This window comes from Saimiri boliviensis, chromosome 16 (genome assembly GCF_048565385.1).
Source record: "Saimiri boliviensis isolate mSaiBol1 chromosome 16, mSaiBol1.pri, whole genome shotgun sequence".
Lineage (NCBI taxonomy): Eukaryota > Metazoa > Chordata > Mammalia > Primates > Cebidae > Saimiri > Saimiri boliviensis.
Genome location: NC_133464.1, coordinates 39,028,334 through 39,047,932, shown reverse-complemented (window position 1 = coordinate 39,047,932; position 19,599 = coordinate 39,028,334). Strand labels below are relative to the sequence as shown.

At 40.1% G+C, this 19,599-nt stretch overlaps 1 protein-coding gene across 3 annotated transcripts in view; it reads left to right on the top strand.

Moving 5' to 3' along the window:
• The window catches only part of PIBF1 (progesterone immunomodulatory binding factor 1), a 238,647-nt gene that overhangs the window by 206,781 nt on the left and 12,267 nt on the right, over window positions 1-19,599 (top strand). For 2 of the 3 annotated variants that reach the window (XM_039473143.2, XM_039473144.2), the window contains exon 17: window positions 13,874-14,047. In XM_039473143.2, coding sequence (XP_039329077.2) covers window positions 13,874-14,047 — 174 coding nt within the window. Of the gene's footprint in view, window positions 1-13,873; window positions 14,048-19,599 lie in introns of those variants that run through there. The other variant, XM_074387626.1, reaches the window with a different exon arrangement.

The following is a 19,599-nucleotide window of genomic DNA, read 5'->3' as shown; positions in this document are numbered from 1 at the left end:
AGTAGAGTCCGGATTTCACCATGTTGACCAGGATGGTCTCGATCTCTTGACCTCGTGATCCACCCGCCTCGGCTTCCCAAAGTGCTGGGATTACAGGCGTAAGTCACCGCGCCCGGCCTCATCATATTCTTTTAAGTTACAAATATATTTGTTGTATCCTACAAGTAAAATTCAGTCTTATGAGGGGCAATATATTAATAATAGCTCATCATAAAAATATTTTGTCTGTACATATATACCCATTTAACTTTTTATATCACCTTTTCATATCTATTATGTAACGTATAGACCTAGCATTTTTTAGTTTTTTGTTTGTTTGTTTGTTTTTTTAAGAATGAAATGTGTATTTTTCCCATTACATTTTGGAAGCTTGTGATGTGTTTTCTGTTAAATTATAAGTACATTTGTCTGACCTTTTTTTTTATCAGTAAGGAACAAGTAAATGACTTCTCTGGCTATCATTTTTAACCCTGTGTTTGTATAACTGTTTTAGAATAGCAGTAGCTTATAACAAACCAAACAACTCTGAGACCTAAGGAGACACACAAAAAAAACTACAAGGCTGTAAAATAAGTCTCTGAAAATATATAGTGGCCAGGAGAAAATATTAACAATTATATGAGATAATTATAGTCATAATTCTATTAGGCATCATATTGGCAATATTTTGTTGTAAACTTAGCAAGTCACTGATCCCATATCAAGGAGCTGACACTAAGAGAAGACTGGAATACAACATGGAGAAGGTACAGGCACTAGAGGGAGTCACACTCTGCTCTGTGTGGAGAATAGGGTTTAAAGTCTGACGCTGATGACGCTGATGAAAATCAACAAGAATATGCATCAAAACTCATCAGATAATACTGAAACAGTAAAGGCCAGGGCCCAACACAGTGACTTACACCTGTAATCCCAGCACTTTGGGAGGCTAAGGCAGGAGGATTGCTTGGAGCCCAGGAGTTATAGACTAGCCTGGTCAACATAATGAGGTTACGTCTCTATGAAACAATTTAAAAAAATAAATAATTAGCCAGATGTGGTGGCTTGTGCCTGTAGTCCCAGCTTCGTGGGAGGCTGAGGTGGGAGGATTGCTTAAGCCCCGGAGTTCAAGGCTGTAGTGAGCTGTGCTTGCACCAATGCACTCCAGCCTGGGCAAGAGTGAGACCCTATCTTAAAAACAAAATAAAACAAAAAAAGAGAGAAGAAAATGTTTTAATAAAAAAGTAACAGCCAGAAACTAGACAGCAACCAGATGACTACTGTTAATAGAAGGGAAGGCGATGCACTTGGTCAAAAAGCCAGGCATCAAGAGAACATGAATGTCAGAAAGCAAAGTGAGGCCAAGTAGTAAGAAGTCCACGGTAATCGGTAATGAGATGAGCCAGTCAGGGCAGAATCAAGGTTCCCATGCTCCTGAGGTTTTTTTTGTTTGTTTTTGTTTTTGTTTTTTATTTCCAGTGTCTTGTATTGGAGCCACTCTCCTGTTTTAAGTCAACAATAGCAGGAGATTTTAATTTCAGGAACCTACTTCAGTGTGTTAGTAATACCTTCTACCTGGATCACTACTGAGAATTACCCTAAGCTTATATCCATGATCGTGAAAGAATGTTTCAGGTGATTAGATATCTCCCGGAGGCTATAACAGCCCAGTTGTCTCTCTTTTGCTATCATTCATGTAAATGCATGAGCTCTCACTAAGCCTTCAGTCACAGATAGGGTATGGCTCCAAAACTTTCTGTCATCTTAAATGTATTAGAATAAGGAGTAGATAAACCTGCTCTACTCTAGTCAGTACTTCTTTCTTTATTCTGTTCTAGGCCCAAAAATTTTCAATGTAAGGAAAACAGGATGATGAAAGAATTCAATCATAAGAGAGATGAATGAAACTGGGGATATTTAGAGAAGATAAGGCTTGGTGAAAGATAAGAAATTCAAAGTAGCCATGTAAAACAGGCAGTAAGAGACTTGTTACACATGTCTCCAAAGTCCAGAATTAAAACGAAAGGCTAGATGTTATGAGGAGTTACATCCTGTTTGGTTGTTTTACTTTTTTTTTTTTTTTTTTTTTTTGAAGGGAGGATGTTTTGGTTTTATAGTTGAGTAAGGAAAACCTAGATTAACAGCTAATTTGTATTCATTTTTCAAGCCTGAGCTAGATGGCCATGTGGTCAGAGGGGATTTCTTAATTGTATAGAGAGGTTGGGTTAAATAACTTGAAGATCTTTTCCAGACCTGAAATCGTGTGTATCACAGACCTTGATAGAAGGCATCTGCATTATTGTATTAATAATGATAGCTTTGACCCCAGAAAGACCTTAATTTGAATGCTAGTTTACTTCTTAGTAACTAAATGAACATGGTTAAATTTCTTGAGCCTTCTTTTTACTTGGAATTTTTTTTATTTTTCTCTCTCTTTTTTTTTTTGAGATGGGGTCTTGCTATGTTGCCCAGGCTGGTCTCAAACTCTTGGACTCAAGCAGTCCACCTGCCTTGGCCTCCGAAAGTGCTGGGATTATAGGCATGAGCCACCATGCCTGGCCTTCTTGAATCTTCGAAGTCTCAGTTTCTTCTCTTCCAAGTTAAAGTAATATCTATCTCTGGGTATTTGAGGGTGAATTAAATTATTATTAATATTATTATTATTATTTTTAAAGACGAGGTTTCACCATGTTGGTCAGCTGGTCTTGAACTCCCAGCCTCAGGTGATCCACCCGCCTTGGCCTCCAAAGGGCTTGGATCACAGGCGTGAGCCACCACACCTGGCCGAATTAAATTATTATGTAAGATAATCAGCACAAAGCCTGGCACACTATGGATACTCAGTGAATGTTCACTTCTGTCCCCTCTCTTCCTCCCTCCAGACCTAAAATTTGTATATACTTCTTTTGAGGCAAACAGACAATCCCAGAGTGGTGTTAGCCTGCATGTGGAAGCAGGTATTTAGATGGGGAGATTGAGGGGCTGTACATAAAGCAGTTTGCAGTTTCTGATATTAGTGCTATTCTCTCTAATAATTTGCCATACATCGTCTGTTTTGTCCTTTATTTGGACTATAGTGGTACTGCATTCAAAATAACTTTTTTAGAAAATAATACTTTGAATTTGCTTTAATAGTAGTTTAAAATTCTTGTTGAGCACTTATAGAATGGATGACTTTGAATTAAAGTTATATTTTCTTTTAAACTATTTTTAGTTGTGTTAAAAAGGATAATATTTTGCTATTTTAAAAAATCTTTGTCTGTTAAAAATTCCTACTTAAGTATTTACAAGTGAAATTATCTGAGGCCAGGTGTGGTGGCTCATACCTGTAATCCCAGCATTTGGGGAGGCCGAGGCGGGCAGATCGCTTGAGGTCAGGAGTTCAGGACCAACCTAGGCAACATGGTGAAACCCTGTCTCTACTAAAAATACAAAACGTGAGCCAGATGTGGTGGCACACTCTTGTAATTCCAGCTACTTGGGAGGCTGAGGCAGGAGAATAGCTTGAACCCAGGAGGCGGAGGTGGCACTGATCCAAGATCACGCCACTGAACTCAAGCCTGGGTGACAGAGTCTCCATCTCAAAAAAAAAAGGAAAGGAAATTATCTGAGATCTGGAATAAGTATTAATATATGTTGGGGGGGAAATCTGGTTAGAAATAGATTAAACAGTGTTGACAAAACAATCCTGGTAGTTCCTCAAGCAGTTAAACATAGAACCCAGCAGTTCTACACTGAGGTGTATACACAACAGAAATTAAAACATGTCCACACAAAAATTTACACACAAAATTTTTCACTGTTTCAAAACGTGTCAGTATTTGTAAGTGCAACATTATTCATAATAACCAAAAAATGGAAACAACTCAAATGTCCTTCAGCTGATGAGTAAACAAAATTTGGTATATCCATGCAGTGGAATATTATTTTTAGTACTAATACATGTTACAACATGGATGAACTTTGAAAACATACTAACTGAAAGAAGCCAGTCACAAAATAAGCACATGGTATATGATTCCACTCCTGGGAACTGTCTATAACTGGGAATTCTGCAAGGACAAAAAGTAGATTGAATAGTGACAGCTTAGGGCTAGAGAGGTGGGGGCATGGCAGGATAGAAGGAAGGATATAGTTAAAGCAGTCAGAATTTCTTGGGTTTTGGGTTTTTTTGTTTGTTTGTTTTGAGGTGATGGAAATGTTTTAAAATTGCCTGTGGTAATTGTTGCATGTGTCTGTCAATCTACTAAATACCATTGAATTTTATACTTCAAATGGAGGAACTGTGTGATATGTGAATTATATCTCAGGAATGCTATTTGAAAAAGAAACTATTGACCAAATGTTGATAATTGAATTTGGGCAGTGGAAACTAGGGACTCTGTATTCTGTGCCTTCCATTTTTTGTGTCATTGAAAATTTCCATCATAAAATGCTTTATTAAAAAATACCCGGCCAGGCCGGGCGCGGTGGCTCAAGCCTGTAATCCCAGCACTTTGGGAGGCCGAGGCAGGTGGATCACAAGGTCGAGAGATCGAGACCAACCTGGTCAACATGGTGAAATACCGTCTCTACTAAAAATACACAAAATTAGCTGGGCATGGTGGTGCGTGCCTATAATCCCAGCTACTCAGGAGGCTGAGGCAGGAGAATTGCCTGAACCCAGGAGGCAGAGGTTGCGGTGAGCCGAGATCATGCCATTGCACTCCAGCCTGGGTAACAAGAGCGAAACTCCGTCTCAAAAAAATACCCGGCCAGGCACATTGGCTCATGCCTGTAATCCCAGCACTTCGGGAGGCTGAGGTGGGTGGATCACTTGAGATCAGGAGTTCGAGATCAGCCTGCCTAACATGGTGAAACCTCGACTATACTAAAAATACAGAAATCAGCCGGGCATGGTTGTGCATTCCTATAGTCCCAGCTACTCAGGAGACTGAGGCAGGAGAACCATTCAAACCCAGGCGGCAGAGGTTGCAGTGAGCCCCACTGCATTCCAGCCTGGACAACAAATTAAGACTCCATCAAAAAAAAAAAAGAAGAAGAAAGGGAAGGGAAGGGACGGGACGGAAAGTGAGGGAAGGGGTAGGAAGGGAGGGGAGGGGAGGGCCAGGTGGAGTGGCTTGCACCCACCCAAGGCCAGGAGTCCGAGACCAGCCTGGCCAACGTGGTGAAACCCTGTCTCTACTAAAGATATAAAAATTAGGTGGGCTTGGTGGTGTGCACCTGTAGTCCCAGCTACTCGGGAGGATGAGGCAGGAGAATTGCTTGAACCTGGGAGACAGAGGTTGCAGTGAGCCAAGATCGTGCCACTACACTCCAGCCTGGACAACACAGCAAGACTCCATCTCAAAAAAAAAAAAAAAAAAAATTCCTTTTAAATGAAGTTTAATTAAGACCAGCACTTTGGAAGGCTGAGGTGGGTGCATCACCCAAGGTGAGGAGTTTGAGACCAGCCTGGCCAACCTGGTGAAACTCCATGTCTACTGAAAGCACAAAAATTAGCTGGGCATAGTGGCACATGCCCATAAACCCAGCTACTCAGGAGGCTGAGGCAAGAGAATCGCTTGATTCTCAGGAGGTAGAGGTTACAGTGAGCCAAGATCATGCCACTGCACTCCAGCCTGGGTAACAGAGCAAGGCTCTATCTCAAATAAATAAAATGAAGTTTAAATATCCAAAATATGTATTTGGTTTCAAACAAAGCTGGTGTCTACCTTGTGTTACTGCAAGAGAGATGCACAGTTATATGACTTCCTAGTTATTTCTGTATAAAAGCACTTCCATTTAACCTCCGTTGGAGCACATAGTTTGCATTATGCTTGTCAAAGCTATTTTCATCAAGAAATGCTATCTATGTGTCCTCTTGCCAACATCTTTGCAGAGTTTACAACTTTCAGCAATTTATTGGCATCAACTATGCAATACTGTTCAGCAGCTGCTCTACAGTTGAGCTGTTTGAATATGCCACCACTTATGCAAATAGTTAATATTAGATGACCAAGATACATGCTTTTGGATTCAAGAGAACAGCTTATCTCTCTCATAGAGATTGTTTATGCAGTAGTCATCATCATCATCATCTTCTGGAAATTTCACAAGAATGTCCTTCCCCTTAACTCTTCAATTTTGAAAGTAATTATTATACTGCAACATAGTTTTTGTTACTTAGTTTTGTTTTGCTTTTACTCCAAGTTCCAATTGTATAAGGTGCAATTCTTCATGTGTTAATTTTAATGAATGGTTCATTCATTCATATAATAATGGTAATTTTATTATGTATTTGATATACTAGAATTATAACATATACTGTTAACTTTCTGAAAGGTAGTATAACAGCATATCAGAATTTATCAGACTATGATATAGAATAGTACCGAAACATTTCAGCTGGCCGGATTTGGTGACTCATGCCCGTAATCCCAGCACTTTGGGAGGCTGAGGCAGGTGGATCGCTTGAGCCCAGGAATGAATTTATTTATTTATTTATTTATTTATTTATTTATTTATTTATTTATTTATTTTGAGATGGAGTTTCGCTCTTGTTACCCAGGCTGGAGTGCAATGGCGCGTTCTTGGCTCACTGCAACCTCTGCCTCCTGGGTTCAGGCAATTCTCCTGCCTCAGCCCCCTGAGTGGCTGGGACTACAGGCACGCGCCACCATGCCCAGGTAATTTTTTGTGTTTTTAGTAGAGACGGTATTTCACCATGTTGACCAGGATGGTCTCGATCTCTTGACCTCGTGATCCACCCGCCTCGGCCTCCCAAAGTGCTGGGATTACAGGCGTGAGCCACCGCGCCCGGCTGAGCCCAGGAATTTAAAACCAGCCTGGGCAACATAGTGAGACTTCATCTCAGTTTTTTTTGAACTGTCTCAGCTTGGCACAGTAACTCACTTTTAATCCCAAAGCTTTAGGAAACCTAGTTGGGAAGATGGCTTAAGCTCGGTAGTTCAAGGCTGCAGTGAGGTATGATCATACCACTGCAGTCTAGCCTGAGCAGCAGAGTGAGACCCTATTTCTAAAAATAAATAAATAAATGTCTTAAACAATTGGTAAAAGGAAAAGAGGATTGATACCAGGCACTTTACACGTTTTGAATTTTACAATGAACAAGTAATATTTCTATAAATTTCAAACAAAAGAATTTTTTAATATTTTGAAAATAACTTTCTAAATTAATGAAGCATCTGCCAGGCATAGGCTAGAACTGCCAGAAGGAAGAGAGGCTCTAGGTTAGAACACCTACATTTTGTCATTTTGGGAAGGGAGCTTATTTTCTGCCTGTGTACCTTTGGGTAAATCCTGCTACACAAATTATTACATCCACATATACAGAGATTGTACTCAACGGTGTCATTAAGATGAATACCCCCACTTTGGGAGGCAGAGGCAGGCAGATAGCTTGAACTCAGAAGTTTGAGACCAGCCTAGGTAACATGGTGAAACCCCATCTCAACACAAAAATTTTTTTAAAAATTAGCCAGGCATGGTGGCACGTACCTGTAGTTCCAGCTACTCAAGAGGCTGAGGTGGGAGGATTGCTTCAACCTGGGAGGCAGAGGTTGCAGTAAGCCAAAATTGCACCATTGCACTCCAGCCTGGGTGATAGAGCCAGACCTTGTCTCAAAAAAAAAAAAAGAATGACCATATGGCAGAAAGAAAACATGTGAGCTGGTCCTTTATTCATAAATGGGATCACATAACCAAAAACTATCAGAAACTGGAAGAAAACGCATAGAAAAGTAGGCGAGGCCCGGTGGCTCACGCCTGTAATCCCAGCAGTTTGGTAGGCCGAGGCAGGTGGATCACCTGAGGTTGGGCGTTCAAGACCAGCCTGACCAACATGGGGAAACCCCATCTCTACTAAAAATACAAAATTAGCCAGACTTGGTGGTGCATGCCAGTAATCCCAGCTACTTGGGAGGCTGAGGGCGGGAGAATTGCTTGAACCCAGGAGGCTGTGTCTGCAGTGAGCTGAGACTGCACCATTGCACTCCAGCCTGGGCAACAAGAGCAAAATTCCATCTCAAAAAAAGAAGCATAGAAGGAAAAAACTAGCAATAAACAAAATAAACTGACCCCCTTCCCCAGAGGAAAAAACAAATTCTGGAGCAGGAAAGAACTTCCAAACTATTATAATTAATTTCTTCCGAAAGATTTGGGGAAGTAGTAGTTCTGTAACATAAAAATCAGTGGGCCAGTTGCAGTGGCTCATGCCTGTAATCCCCACGTTTTGGGAGGCCAAGGCAGGTGGATTGCATGAGCCCAGGAGTTCAAGACCAGCATGGGCAACATGGCAAAACCCAGTTTCTACAAAAAATACAAAAGAAAATTAGCCGGGCATGGTTGGTGCATGCCTGTAGTCCTAGCTACTCAAGATGCTGAGGTGGGAGGATCACTTGAGCCCAGGAGGCGGAGGTTGCAGTGAGCCAAGATAGTGCCACTGCACTCCACCGAGGCTATAGAGCAAGACTTGTCTCAAAAAAAAAAAAAAAAAAAAAAAAAAAAAAAAAAAAAAAGATATTTTGAAAAATTGCGAAAATTAAAATCATGAAGTAAATAAAGTATAAGTAAAAATTCCAGTAGAGGGATATCAGAAAAGTTAAGAAACACTCCAAAAGCTTAGAAAAAGGTAAAAAGATGGAAAGCCAAAGGACATAGAAGATTCTTGCAAGAAAGAAAATACCTACAAGGAAATAATCAGGTTGGCATCAAGAGTTTTCAGAAATTTGATTTTAGAAGACAGAGCAGTAATACCATCAAAGCACAACATTTCTTTTACAGCACCAGCCCCCTCTCAGAAAATTAATAAATTGTATGCCATCAGATAACAAAAAGAATGAGAGAGGAAGGAGTTCAAGACTAGCCTGGGTAACAGTCTCTACAGAAAATTAAAAAGTTAGCCAGGGACAGTGGCAGGTGCCTGCAGTGCCAGCTGCTCAGGAGGCTGAAGCAGTAGGATCCTTGAGCCCCTGAGTCAAGGCGCTGTAGTGAGCCATATTTGTGCCACTGCACTACAGCCTAAGCAAGACCCTGCCTCAAAAAAAAAAGAGAGAGAGAGAGAGGGGAGGCAGAGGTGGGAAAGGAAGAGAGGGAGAAGTGCAAGAAATAAACGGAATTTGCTAAAGTGTACAATAAAAAGAAATTTTAGAGTAGCAGTCTTAAAAGCAGTCAGCACAGAATTATTTTCAGCAAACAACATGATTAAGAGGCTAGATAATATTAGGTAATAAGGAAAAAGGCATACATTGTTTCTACCAATGAGAAAAGGGCAGAAAAACAGACTAGGGGGAAAACAATTTGTTAGAAAGTTGAAGTCCAAATAAGAAATCACTGGCATGATTTTTTAGCAATAGATACAGTGTAAGAAAAAGAATCCAGTTGAACACAGTACTTGAAACATTCTTCTCTGAGCATCACCGTTTCCCTTTCTGTAGTCACATTCTCTGCGGTAAACAATATTTACAAATAGTGAAATGATGCTACAGATAAACCTACAGGCCAATCAGAAAAATGATAGTTATAGAAGAGAAAAGTAAAATCAAAAGGTAGGGAAATAAGGTGCCAAACTCAAATGCAAACAATGAGAGCAGAATCTGAATTAGAAGATGATGCCAAAACCCAGAAGCCAGACACAGGATAAGAACCAAGTTGGAAGCAAAATCAGAGGGCTTCAAAATGATTTCATCTTACCAAAGGATTTCTCTTTGTAGTAACAAAAATGTTTTATAATTATTGCTTGTTAATGTTGGTTTATTTCCTGTTTGTTTTGTCAGTGTGTGAATTGGGATCTCATGAATCATGTTCATTTTATGTAATAACATCAATTAGGATAGGGTAATTTATGCCAAAAATGTAGGTGAAAGACATATTCGAAAACTTTCATGATTATGAAGACTTAATATCATAAAGAAGTTCTTTCTAATTTTGTTTTCCGTTCAGCATAATCCCATGCCTGTCTTTCAAGAGCTCCTTGAAATGTTTAAGAAAATGACCACTCAGTAGAAAAATTGGCCAAGACAATCAACTGAGGAAAAAAAAAACAAAACCTTAATATATTTTTAAAAACTGGCCAGGTGCAATGGCTCACGCCTGTAATCCCAGCACTTTGGGAGGCTGAGGCAGGTAGATCACTTGAGGTCAGGAGTTCGAGACAAACCTGGCTAACACAGTAAAATCCCGTCTCTACTGAAAATATAAAAATTAGCCAGGCATGGTGGTGGGCGCCTATAATCCAAGCTACTTGGGAGGCTTCAGCAGTAGAATCACTTAAACACAGGAAGCAGAGATTTCAGTCAGCCAAGATCGTCCCACTGCACTCCAGCCTGGGCAACAGAGTGAGACTCTATCTCAAATACATACATACATACATACATACATACATACATACATACATACATACAAACTGCTCAACTTCAGTGTAGAAGGAATGCAAAATAAGCATACCCGAACACTTATGATACTAGCAAAAATCCTAAAACGTAACAGCTTATATTTTATCAAGTATAAAATGAAAGCTCATTGAACTAGAATAAGCAGCCTAAGCTTAAATAATAATAGTTTCACAAATAGATGTGTCGTTCGCTAATACTAAAATAGTACCACTACATGTGCTTGGCCAGTGCAGTGGCTCATGCCTATAATCCCAGCACTCTGGGAGGCCAAGGCTAGAAAATCACTTGAGGTTAGGAGTTAGAGAACAGCTTGGGCAACATAGTAAGACCTCATCTCTACCAGAAAATTAAAAATTAGCTGGGTATGGGGGCATGCGCTTGTAGTCCTAGCTACTCAGGAGGCTGAGGGGATAGGATAGCTTGAATTAACTGTGATCACACCATAGCACTCTAGCATGGGCAACAGAGCAAGACCCTGTCTTAAAAAAAATTAAAGTGGAATTTTCTTTGTGCAAATTTATCTTTGATATAAGCTGGATCATTATATAAACCAAATATAATAAAATTGAAAATGTGTTCTAAATGTTATTTTGGTATCCACTGTAGCTGTGTTATCCTAATAAGAATTTTACGGAATTTTGCTGCTCTTAAAGCAAGTTCTTTGCCTCAATTTCAGAAACTGCTAATATTTTTTGTACAGTCAAATTAACAAAAGTGGTACTGTGACAACACCTCAAGTGGGTAGTCTTAGTCAGGATAAAGCAAAGATGTGAATTTATTAGAATAAGTGATCCAGTCACAATGAATCAATTTGCTTCTAATCTCCTGACCAACACCAGGGATGATCTGTTTCCTGTAACTGTTCATATACCAACAACAGAGGGAAGACAAGAGAAACAGAATGATGGCCTCCTCTAGGGCATTTGGGAGCCAAAACCCTGTGCTTACCACACTCTCAATTCCTTCCTTTTCTCCCTCCTCTCCTGGCCCCTCCTCCTCCCTGCCTCCCCCAGCAACTATAAGAGACTACACTCCTTTACCTTATTTATCTATAGAATAGTGCTAGATTGTTTTGGAGGGGATTGTTTGCTGTCACTTTATCTTCATGCCAAAGATAGAAAAGTTATGGCTAATAAAGAGATGTTCTTTCAGCTAGAAAGTTGTTCTTTTCATAGGCTTTCCCTTCTACTTAATCTTGGTAAGTAGAACAGGAGCTGAAATCAACCATAACACCATACCTGTTAGACATCAAATCAGTAATTATATACTTCACCATAGAGGAGCATATAAATGAAACAACATAATCTTGAAAGCAAAAAAGAGCCCCCAAAGAGCCCGGATAGACATATATCAGATTGGCCGTGTCTGCAGGTATACACATTCTCATGTACATTGGCCAAGCCAGCTCCACTACTACAGAAAGGAGAAAGGATTCTGACACTGTTTCTTCCAACTCCTTTCATGGCCCTAAAATCTATTAAGGTTATACGGCTTAAACTCAGCAACTCTGTTTTAAAATACCCACTCAAGCTAGATGGTTCTAAATAGAACTAATGACAGCCAGAGTAGAAAGGCCTGTAGGAACTTGCTCTGACACAGAGCTGGTGTCTATAAACAGATGAGTAGAAGAGAGCAGAACATCATTCTATCACCATAACTTTGCTGTTTTGACATGAAGATACAGTAAGATAATAGAAGAAACTTGCCTGTTTCACAGCCTACCACTAAATAGAGGTAAGGACAGTTTAGTCTGTCATCTCTCCATATGCTTATATATTATGTGTCAATTTAGTAATTAATCATAAGTATCCACTAACTAGTGTTATGTGCTAAAGATTTGTCTGTAGATATAAAAGACAGATGGACTTGGGAGAAGGAACAAGTGAAAATGTTCATCAGTTCACCTGTTTCAACTTCAAAAAGTTCATCACAATTCTTAGTTCAAAAGGCAACTAAAACCAACCCCAATTACCATGTGTAAAAGGATAAGGGATAATACAGCTAAAGAAATCTTGCATTTGTATTAAACATACTGTTTAACTGCTAACTAATAGCCAGGGGAAAAAAAATGGATACTTTTTCTCTACCATCTGTATATAAGACTTTAAAAGAAAGAAGAGAAAAAGTTCAATGCTTAAATAATCTACTCAGTGAATATATGTAGAACATCTACAGTGGAAGGTAGCTATGCCAGTGGTTCCTGAATTTGTCTATTAGAATCACTTGAGATCTTCAAGAATTCTAAAATACAAAAATTAACTGGGCACGGTGGTGTGCACCTGTAATCCTAGCTACCCAGGCACTGAGGCGGGAGGATTGCTTGAGCCCTGGAGGTAGAGACTGCAGTGAGCCGAGACCACACCACTCCCCTCCAGCCTGGGGGACAGTGAGACCCTATCTCAAAAAATAAATTCCAAAGCCCGGGCCACACTGCACAGCAATTATCTCACGGTCTCTGGGGGTGGGACACAGGCATCATTGGCAATATTTGAAGCTCTGCAGGTGATTCCAGTGTGCAATAAAATGTGGAAATCAGGCCGGGCGCGGTGGCTCAAGCCTGTCATCCCAGCACTTTGGGAGGCCGAGGCGGGTAGATCACAAGGTCAAGAGATTGAGACCGTCCTGGTCAACGTGTGAGTAAGCTAATGAGGGGAGTAAGCTAATGGGACCCCGTCTCTACTAAAAATACAAAAAATTAGCTGGGCGTGGTGGCGTGTGCCTGTAATCCCAGCTACTCAGGAGGCTGAGGCAGGAGAATTGCCTGAACCCAGGAGGCGGACATTGCGGTGGGCCAAGATGGCGCCATTGCACTCCAGCCTGGGTAACAAGAGCAAAACTCCATCTCAAACAAACAAACAAAAAAAAAATGTGGGCCGGGCGCGGTGGCTCAAGCCTGTAATCCCAGCACTTTGGGAGGCAGAAGCGGGTGGATCACGAGGTTGAGAGATCAAGACCATCCTGGTCAACATGGTGAAACCCCGTCTCTACTAAAGGTGCAAAAAATTAGCTGGGCATGGTGGCGTGTGCCTGTAATCCCAGCTACTCAGGAGGCTGAGGCAGGAGAATTGCCTGAGCCCAGGAGGCGGAGGTTGCGGTGAGCCGATATCGCGCCATTGCACTCCAGCCTGGGTAACAAGAGCGAAACTCCGTCTCAAAAAAAAAAAAAAAAAAAAAAATATGTGGAAACCACTAGATTATAGAATGTTGTAATTGTCATTGTGCCACTGCACTCCAACCTGGCCAGATCGAGACTCTGTCTAAAAAAAAAAAAAAAAAAAAAACTTATAATTGTCACTTACCGTATTAAATGAGTATTAATGATTATGATTCATGTGCATGATTATTGTATGTTAGTATTTTATTTTCACAACTTATGTGTGTAGGATAATTGTTGCAAATGTTTCTTCTACTTAAAGAAAAATAAATATTTTAGTATTAATTATTGTTAGTCTGCTTGCTAAAATCACTTGCTACTTTCTTCTGTTTTCATATGTCAACAGGAATTGGCAACAATGAAACAGATTCTCGTTAAGATGCGTAGTAAACATTCTGAGAACAGCTTACTTCTCACTAAAACAGAATCAAAAAATGTGACAGAAAATCAGAAATCAAAGACTCTGAATATGCCTAAAGAGCATGAAGACAATATATTTATACCTAAACCAACACTCTTTGTAAGTACAATTTTTAAAACTTAAAGTTTTAGTATTCCTGATTCTTACTAAATATACTTAATTTTTTCCTTTCGTATTTATAAAATGAACAGATTTCACAAATATGTTTTATGAAAAGACTTTGAAAGATTTGCATTAATTCATTTTCTGAATGTGTATATTACCTATCTTATAGAGTATATATTGCTCTAATTCCTCATAAAATACGAAATCAATTAACATAAACTGAAATACATTGTTAGCTAAAAATGTATATGCACATAAATTAAAAAGAAATAAGAAAAATTTGAATTAAAAGCAGATAAAATACCTTAAATATGTACAGTTATGTGCCAGTTTTTAAAAGTAGAAAAAATAAATTAGGAAATATTGAAAATTATATGTTTTAGCAAATAAATTCAAATCAAGGTTAAAAGGCAAGAGAATCAAAACAGGAGGAACATTATTAAATATTCCATTTTACTTCAAATGGTTTCTCAAGCATACTTTCATTTCTCAGAAAAAACATGATTTTTACCTGCTAAACATAGAGACTCAAAACCAGAAAGATTTTTCTTCTTTTTTTTTCCTTCTTTTTTTAGATATGGGGTTTTACCATGTTGGCCAGGATGATCTCGATCTCCTGACCTCATGATCCACCCACCTCGGCCTCCCAAAGTGCTGGGATTACAGGCATGAACCACCACGCCCGGCCTCAGAAGGTTAATTTTTTTAACTCCCTAGATGAATGTAGTAATCAGTCAAAATTGAGAACCTCTTATCTCAGTCATTTTATTATACATGCAGATAATGCTACTCAAGATTAAAGAATTAAAAGAGATTTTTTAGTGATTATATAAATCAACCTCCCTTTTTTAAAAAAATGAAAGTTGGCCGGTTGTGGTGGCTCACGCCTGTAATCCTAGCACTTTGGGAGGCCGAGGTGGTTGGATCACCTGAGGTCAGGAGTTCAAGACCAGCCTGGCCATCATGGAGAAACCCCATCTTTATTTAAAAAAAAAAAAAAAGAAAGAAAGTTGCAGTTTAGAGAAAGTAAAGGACAGTTGGTGAGGCGTGGTGGCTCACGCCTGTAATCCCAACACTTTGGGAGGCTAAAGCAGGAGGATCACCTGAGGTCAGGAGTTCAAGACCAACCTGGCCAACATGGTGAAACCCTGTCTCCACTAAACATACAAAAATTACCCGGGTGTGGTGTCACATGCCTGTAGTCCCAGCTACTTGGGAGGCTGACACAGGAGAATTCGCTTGAACCCAGGAAGCAGAGGTTACAGGGAACCATGATGGCACTACTGCACTCCCACCTGGGCGACAGAGTGAAACTCCGCCTCAAAAAAAATAAAATAAGGGACAATTATTTTAAGGGTACATGTGGCAGTAATGAAGACTAAGCTTACAGGTGGGAGAAAACAGGATGGCTCAGTTGACCAGCCTGGACACAAGGCAGCAAGTCCATGCATCTTTTCCTACTGGTACATCAGCTTCTCTGTTTCTCTCCGAGTTTTTCTGCTTACTCATATTTTCCACTTCCTCATTAGCTTACTCACAGCCCTTTGTCTTGAAACAAGTTTATGTACATTCTCTCTGCATCTACTGTCTTATAATGTAGTTCTCCCTGTTTTTTCCAAGACTAAGAATTTCATTGGCATAGCTCATTCTTGTTGGGTGATACCCCTTACCCCTTTTTGGCAACACTTCCTAAGGTTATTACCCAGCCTACAGAACGGCTGCCCTTAATGGTGAGTAGGGGTCACACCATTCCAAGTACAGCTGCTGAGGACTGTTTTTTTGTTTGTTTATTTGTTTTTTAATGTTTTTTGAGACAGAGAACTCACTCTGTCGCCCAGGCTGGAGTGCCATGGTGCAATGTCGGCTCACTGCAACCACCTCCCAGGTCCAAGCCATTCTCCTGCCTCAGCCTTCCGAGTAGCTGGAACCCCAAAGACTGTTTATTAAGGACTGTGGCTAGGCAAGTGCTGCTCAGAAAGTGGGCAGAGATTATGGCAGACACTATGCTGTGTCTATAATCTAAAGGAATAAAGTAGATTGCATACATACACATTAATGGGAAATCAGGTCAGATGAAAACCACAAGATACAGCCAAATACTTAAAGCCTGTCAGCACTCTGTGATCCTACTCTGCTCCAGGCAATAGCACCATTCCTTCTGACCCTGACCTTCTGCAATTCTGGCATTAGCTTAGTAACCTGATTGTGATTTCCTGGAATACTGGCTATAATCAGTACGTGAGTAATAAGATTTCCCCAGTTCCTCCAGATAAGGTTATGCAGTGGTGATAAAATTAAGAAGATTCAGTATTAGTTGGGTAGTTCTTTCTTCCTTGTTTTTGCTTATCTGGATTTTCTATTTTGTTCTACAACAAAGTTCTTTTTAAATAATAAGGGAATTTTTTTTCAAAAGAGGTAGAAGCTCAGCTATGTCCTAATGAAAACTGAGAGGTAATACTGTAAACAAGGCAAATCAAGACTGTATGCTAATACTGACTGGGTAACCTGGGGCAAATCATTAAATGTCCTCAATGTGTACTTATCTATAAAATTAAGTGGAAGGTTATAATGAAATGAGTTCTGGGCTCCTTGTATTCTAACATGCTATGATTCTCTTCAGTCATGATAAATTTTAGTTATTCTTTTGAATATTTTCAATTTTCCATAAGAATGATTTTTTATATTTTTTTCTGAACTTGTTGATAAGGAATTTACCATGCCAATATTTGAAGTAAGAGCTAATCATTTTATAATCTCATGGTTTTATATCCAAAATGAAAACATTTCTAATTCTAGATCCTTTGGCTGAAAGTATCTGCTATGGGTATTTTCCCCTGATATTAAATTCAGTGATGGGTGGGTGGATGGATGAGCATTTCCATATGCATTGACAATATGAGGTAAGCCACACAAAACTGTTAACTGAGCAATGGAGTGGGAACAGTGCTGTGATGAAGACAAGGAGAAATAAGAGCTTGACTTTTTTTTTGACACTTAGACCTTCCTCTGAAGACATTTTTTAATGTGCTTTTTTATATGTATACAAATGTTTCACAGTGTACACGTGATTTTTTTTTTTTTTTTTTTTTTTTTTTTTTTTTGAGACAAAGTCTCCCTCTATCACTTAGGCTGGAGTGCAGTGGTGTGATCTCAGCTCACTGCAACCTCCACCTCCCAGGTACAAGCAATTCTCCTGCCCTAGCTTCCCAAATAGCAGGGATTGCAGGTGCCCACTACCATGCCTGGCTAATTTTTGTATTTTTAGTAGAGACGGGGTTTTGCCATGTTGGCCTGGCTGGTCTCGAACTCCTGACATCAGATGATCCTCCTGCCTCGGCCTCCCAAAGTGCTGAGATTACAGGCGTGAGGCACCTTGCCCCACCATATGTGATATTTATATGTGAAGGCAACCTCAAAGGTTACATTTTATAGAAAAGCTCTGGCCTTTGAAGTGACACATGTGGCGGAGTTGTTGTTCAGGCATTTAATGTATCAACAAAAACTAATTCAACCAGAGAATGTAAGTGCCTTAAGGACAGAAACTGTATTCCTTTTGTTTTGCATAGCACCTGAACAAAGCAAATACTCAGTAAATATTTGCTGAAGAGAAAAGCAGTTACTTGTCTCCCCAGTTTAGTTATCTTCCTAGCTGGGTGGGGAACTTTAAAACTGAACTATGTCAGGTATAACCTTAAGACTAAATAAATAAATAAATAAATAAATAAATAAATAAATAAAACTGAACTACAGGAAGAATGAAAGTTTCACCTCCCATGACTCTAGTTAGTGCTATTCTGCAACAGGCAACTTCTGTCTTCTTCATTCAGAAACACCCAGTTCATTCCCACTAATCACCTGCTTTCTCTCCTAAGGTAGCTTTTTGCTGTGCTGTCTCTTTTCCCAGCCTCACTTATCTCTTTGTGAGAAAAACCCAGAGCTATTCTAATCTGGTTTAGGATAACCTTCCTTTTTCCTTCCTGAGCAGTATAGGATTCTTTTGCTGCTTTTCTGCTGCCATCCTATTTGAAAATACAGTTTATACTCAGGATTCACATAATTGTCATTATTTTCTCAATACTTTATTTAAAATGCAGATACTGGCCAGGCATGGTGGCTAACACCTGTAATCTCAACACTTTGGGAGGCCAAGGCAGGTGGATCACCTGAGGTCAGGAGTTCAAGACCAGCCTGACCAACATGGAGATACCCTATCTCTACTAAAAATACAAAATTAGCTGGGCGTGGTAGCGCATACCTGTTATCCCAGCTACTCAGGAAGCTGAGACAGGAGAATCTCTTGAACCCAGAAGGTGGAGGTTACCATGAGCCGAGATTGTGCCATTGCACCCCGCCCGAATAACAAGAGTGAAACTCCATCTCAAAAAGAAAAAAAAATGCAGATCCCAGCAACTCTGCTTTTAGTCTTTTAACCAAGTAGATTGTAAGCATTAAAACAAAAAGAGCTCAGGTGCAGTGGCTCACACCTGTAATCCCAGCACTTTGAGAGGCCAAGGCACATGGATCACCTGAGGTCAGGAGTTCGAGACCAGCCTGGCCAATATAGTGAAACACCACCTCTACTAAAAATACCAAAATTATCCAGGTGTGGGTGGTACATGCCTGTTGTGCCAGCTGCCCGGGAGGCTAAGGCAAGAGAATCGCTTGGACCTGGGAGGTGGAGGTTGCAGTGAGCCAACTTTATGCCTCCACACTCCAGCCTGGGTGACAAAGCAACAATTCAGGTAGGGTAGAAAACAAGAAGACTGCAGCTCCAGTATATAGTGTATGAAGTGTCTGATTTCTGGTGAGTTTATGATGTAGTTCAGGTCTTGGCTTGTATTTGTTATCTCATTGGCTAGCATATGTTGAATGGGTAGATTAAGTTTATATAATTGATATGTAAGTGGTTATATGAACAACGTGATTCCCTAGAAGTGTTCTGGAAAGCTACATGTCATCTGGAAGGAAAAACAATTTTTTTTTTTTTGAGACAAAGTCTCACACTATCAACCAAGCTAGAGGGCAATGGCATTGTCTTGGCTCACTGCAGCCTCCACCACCCAGGTCCAAGCAGTTCTCCTGCCTCAGCGTTCTGAGTAGTTAGGATTACAGGCACATACCACCATGCCTGGCTAATTTTTTGTATTTTTCATAGAGATGGGGTTTCACCATATTGGCCAGGCTGGTCTCCAAACCCCTGACCTCAGATAATCCACCCACCTCAGCCTCCCAAAGTGCTGGGATTACAGGTATGAGACACCGCACCTAGCCTGGAAGGAAAATTAGTGCAGTCAATTCAAGAAGTGTTCACTGACTATATGCAAGAGGCTGTGATGATCAATAAGATATCAGCATTAAAAATGCTGCTCCTGCTGGGTGCAGTGGCTCAAGCCTGTAATCCTAGCACTTTGGGAGGCCGAGGTGGGTAGATCACCTGAGGTCAGGAGTTCAGGACCAGCCTGGCCATCATGATGAAACCCCATCTTTAAAAAACAAACAAAAAAATGCTGCTCCTCTGGGATCAAGCTTAGTAAACAATAACGTAA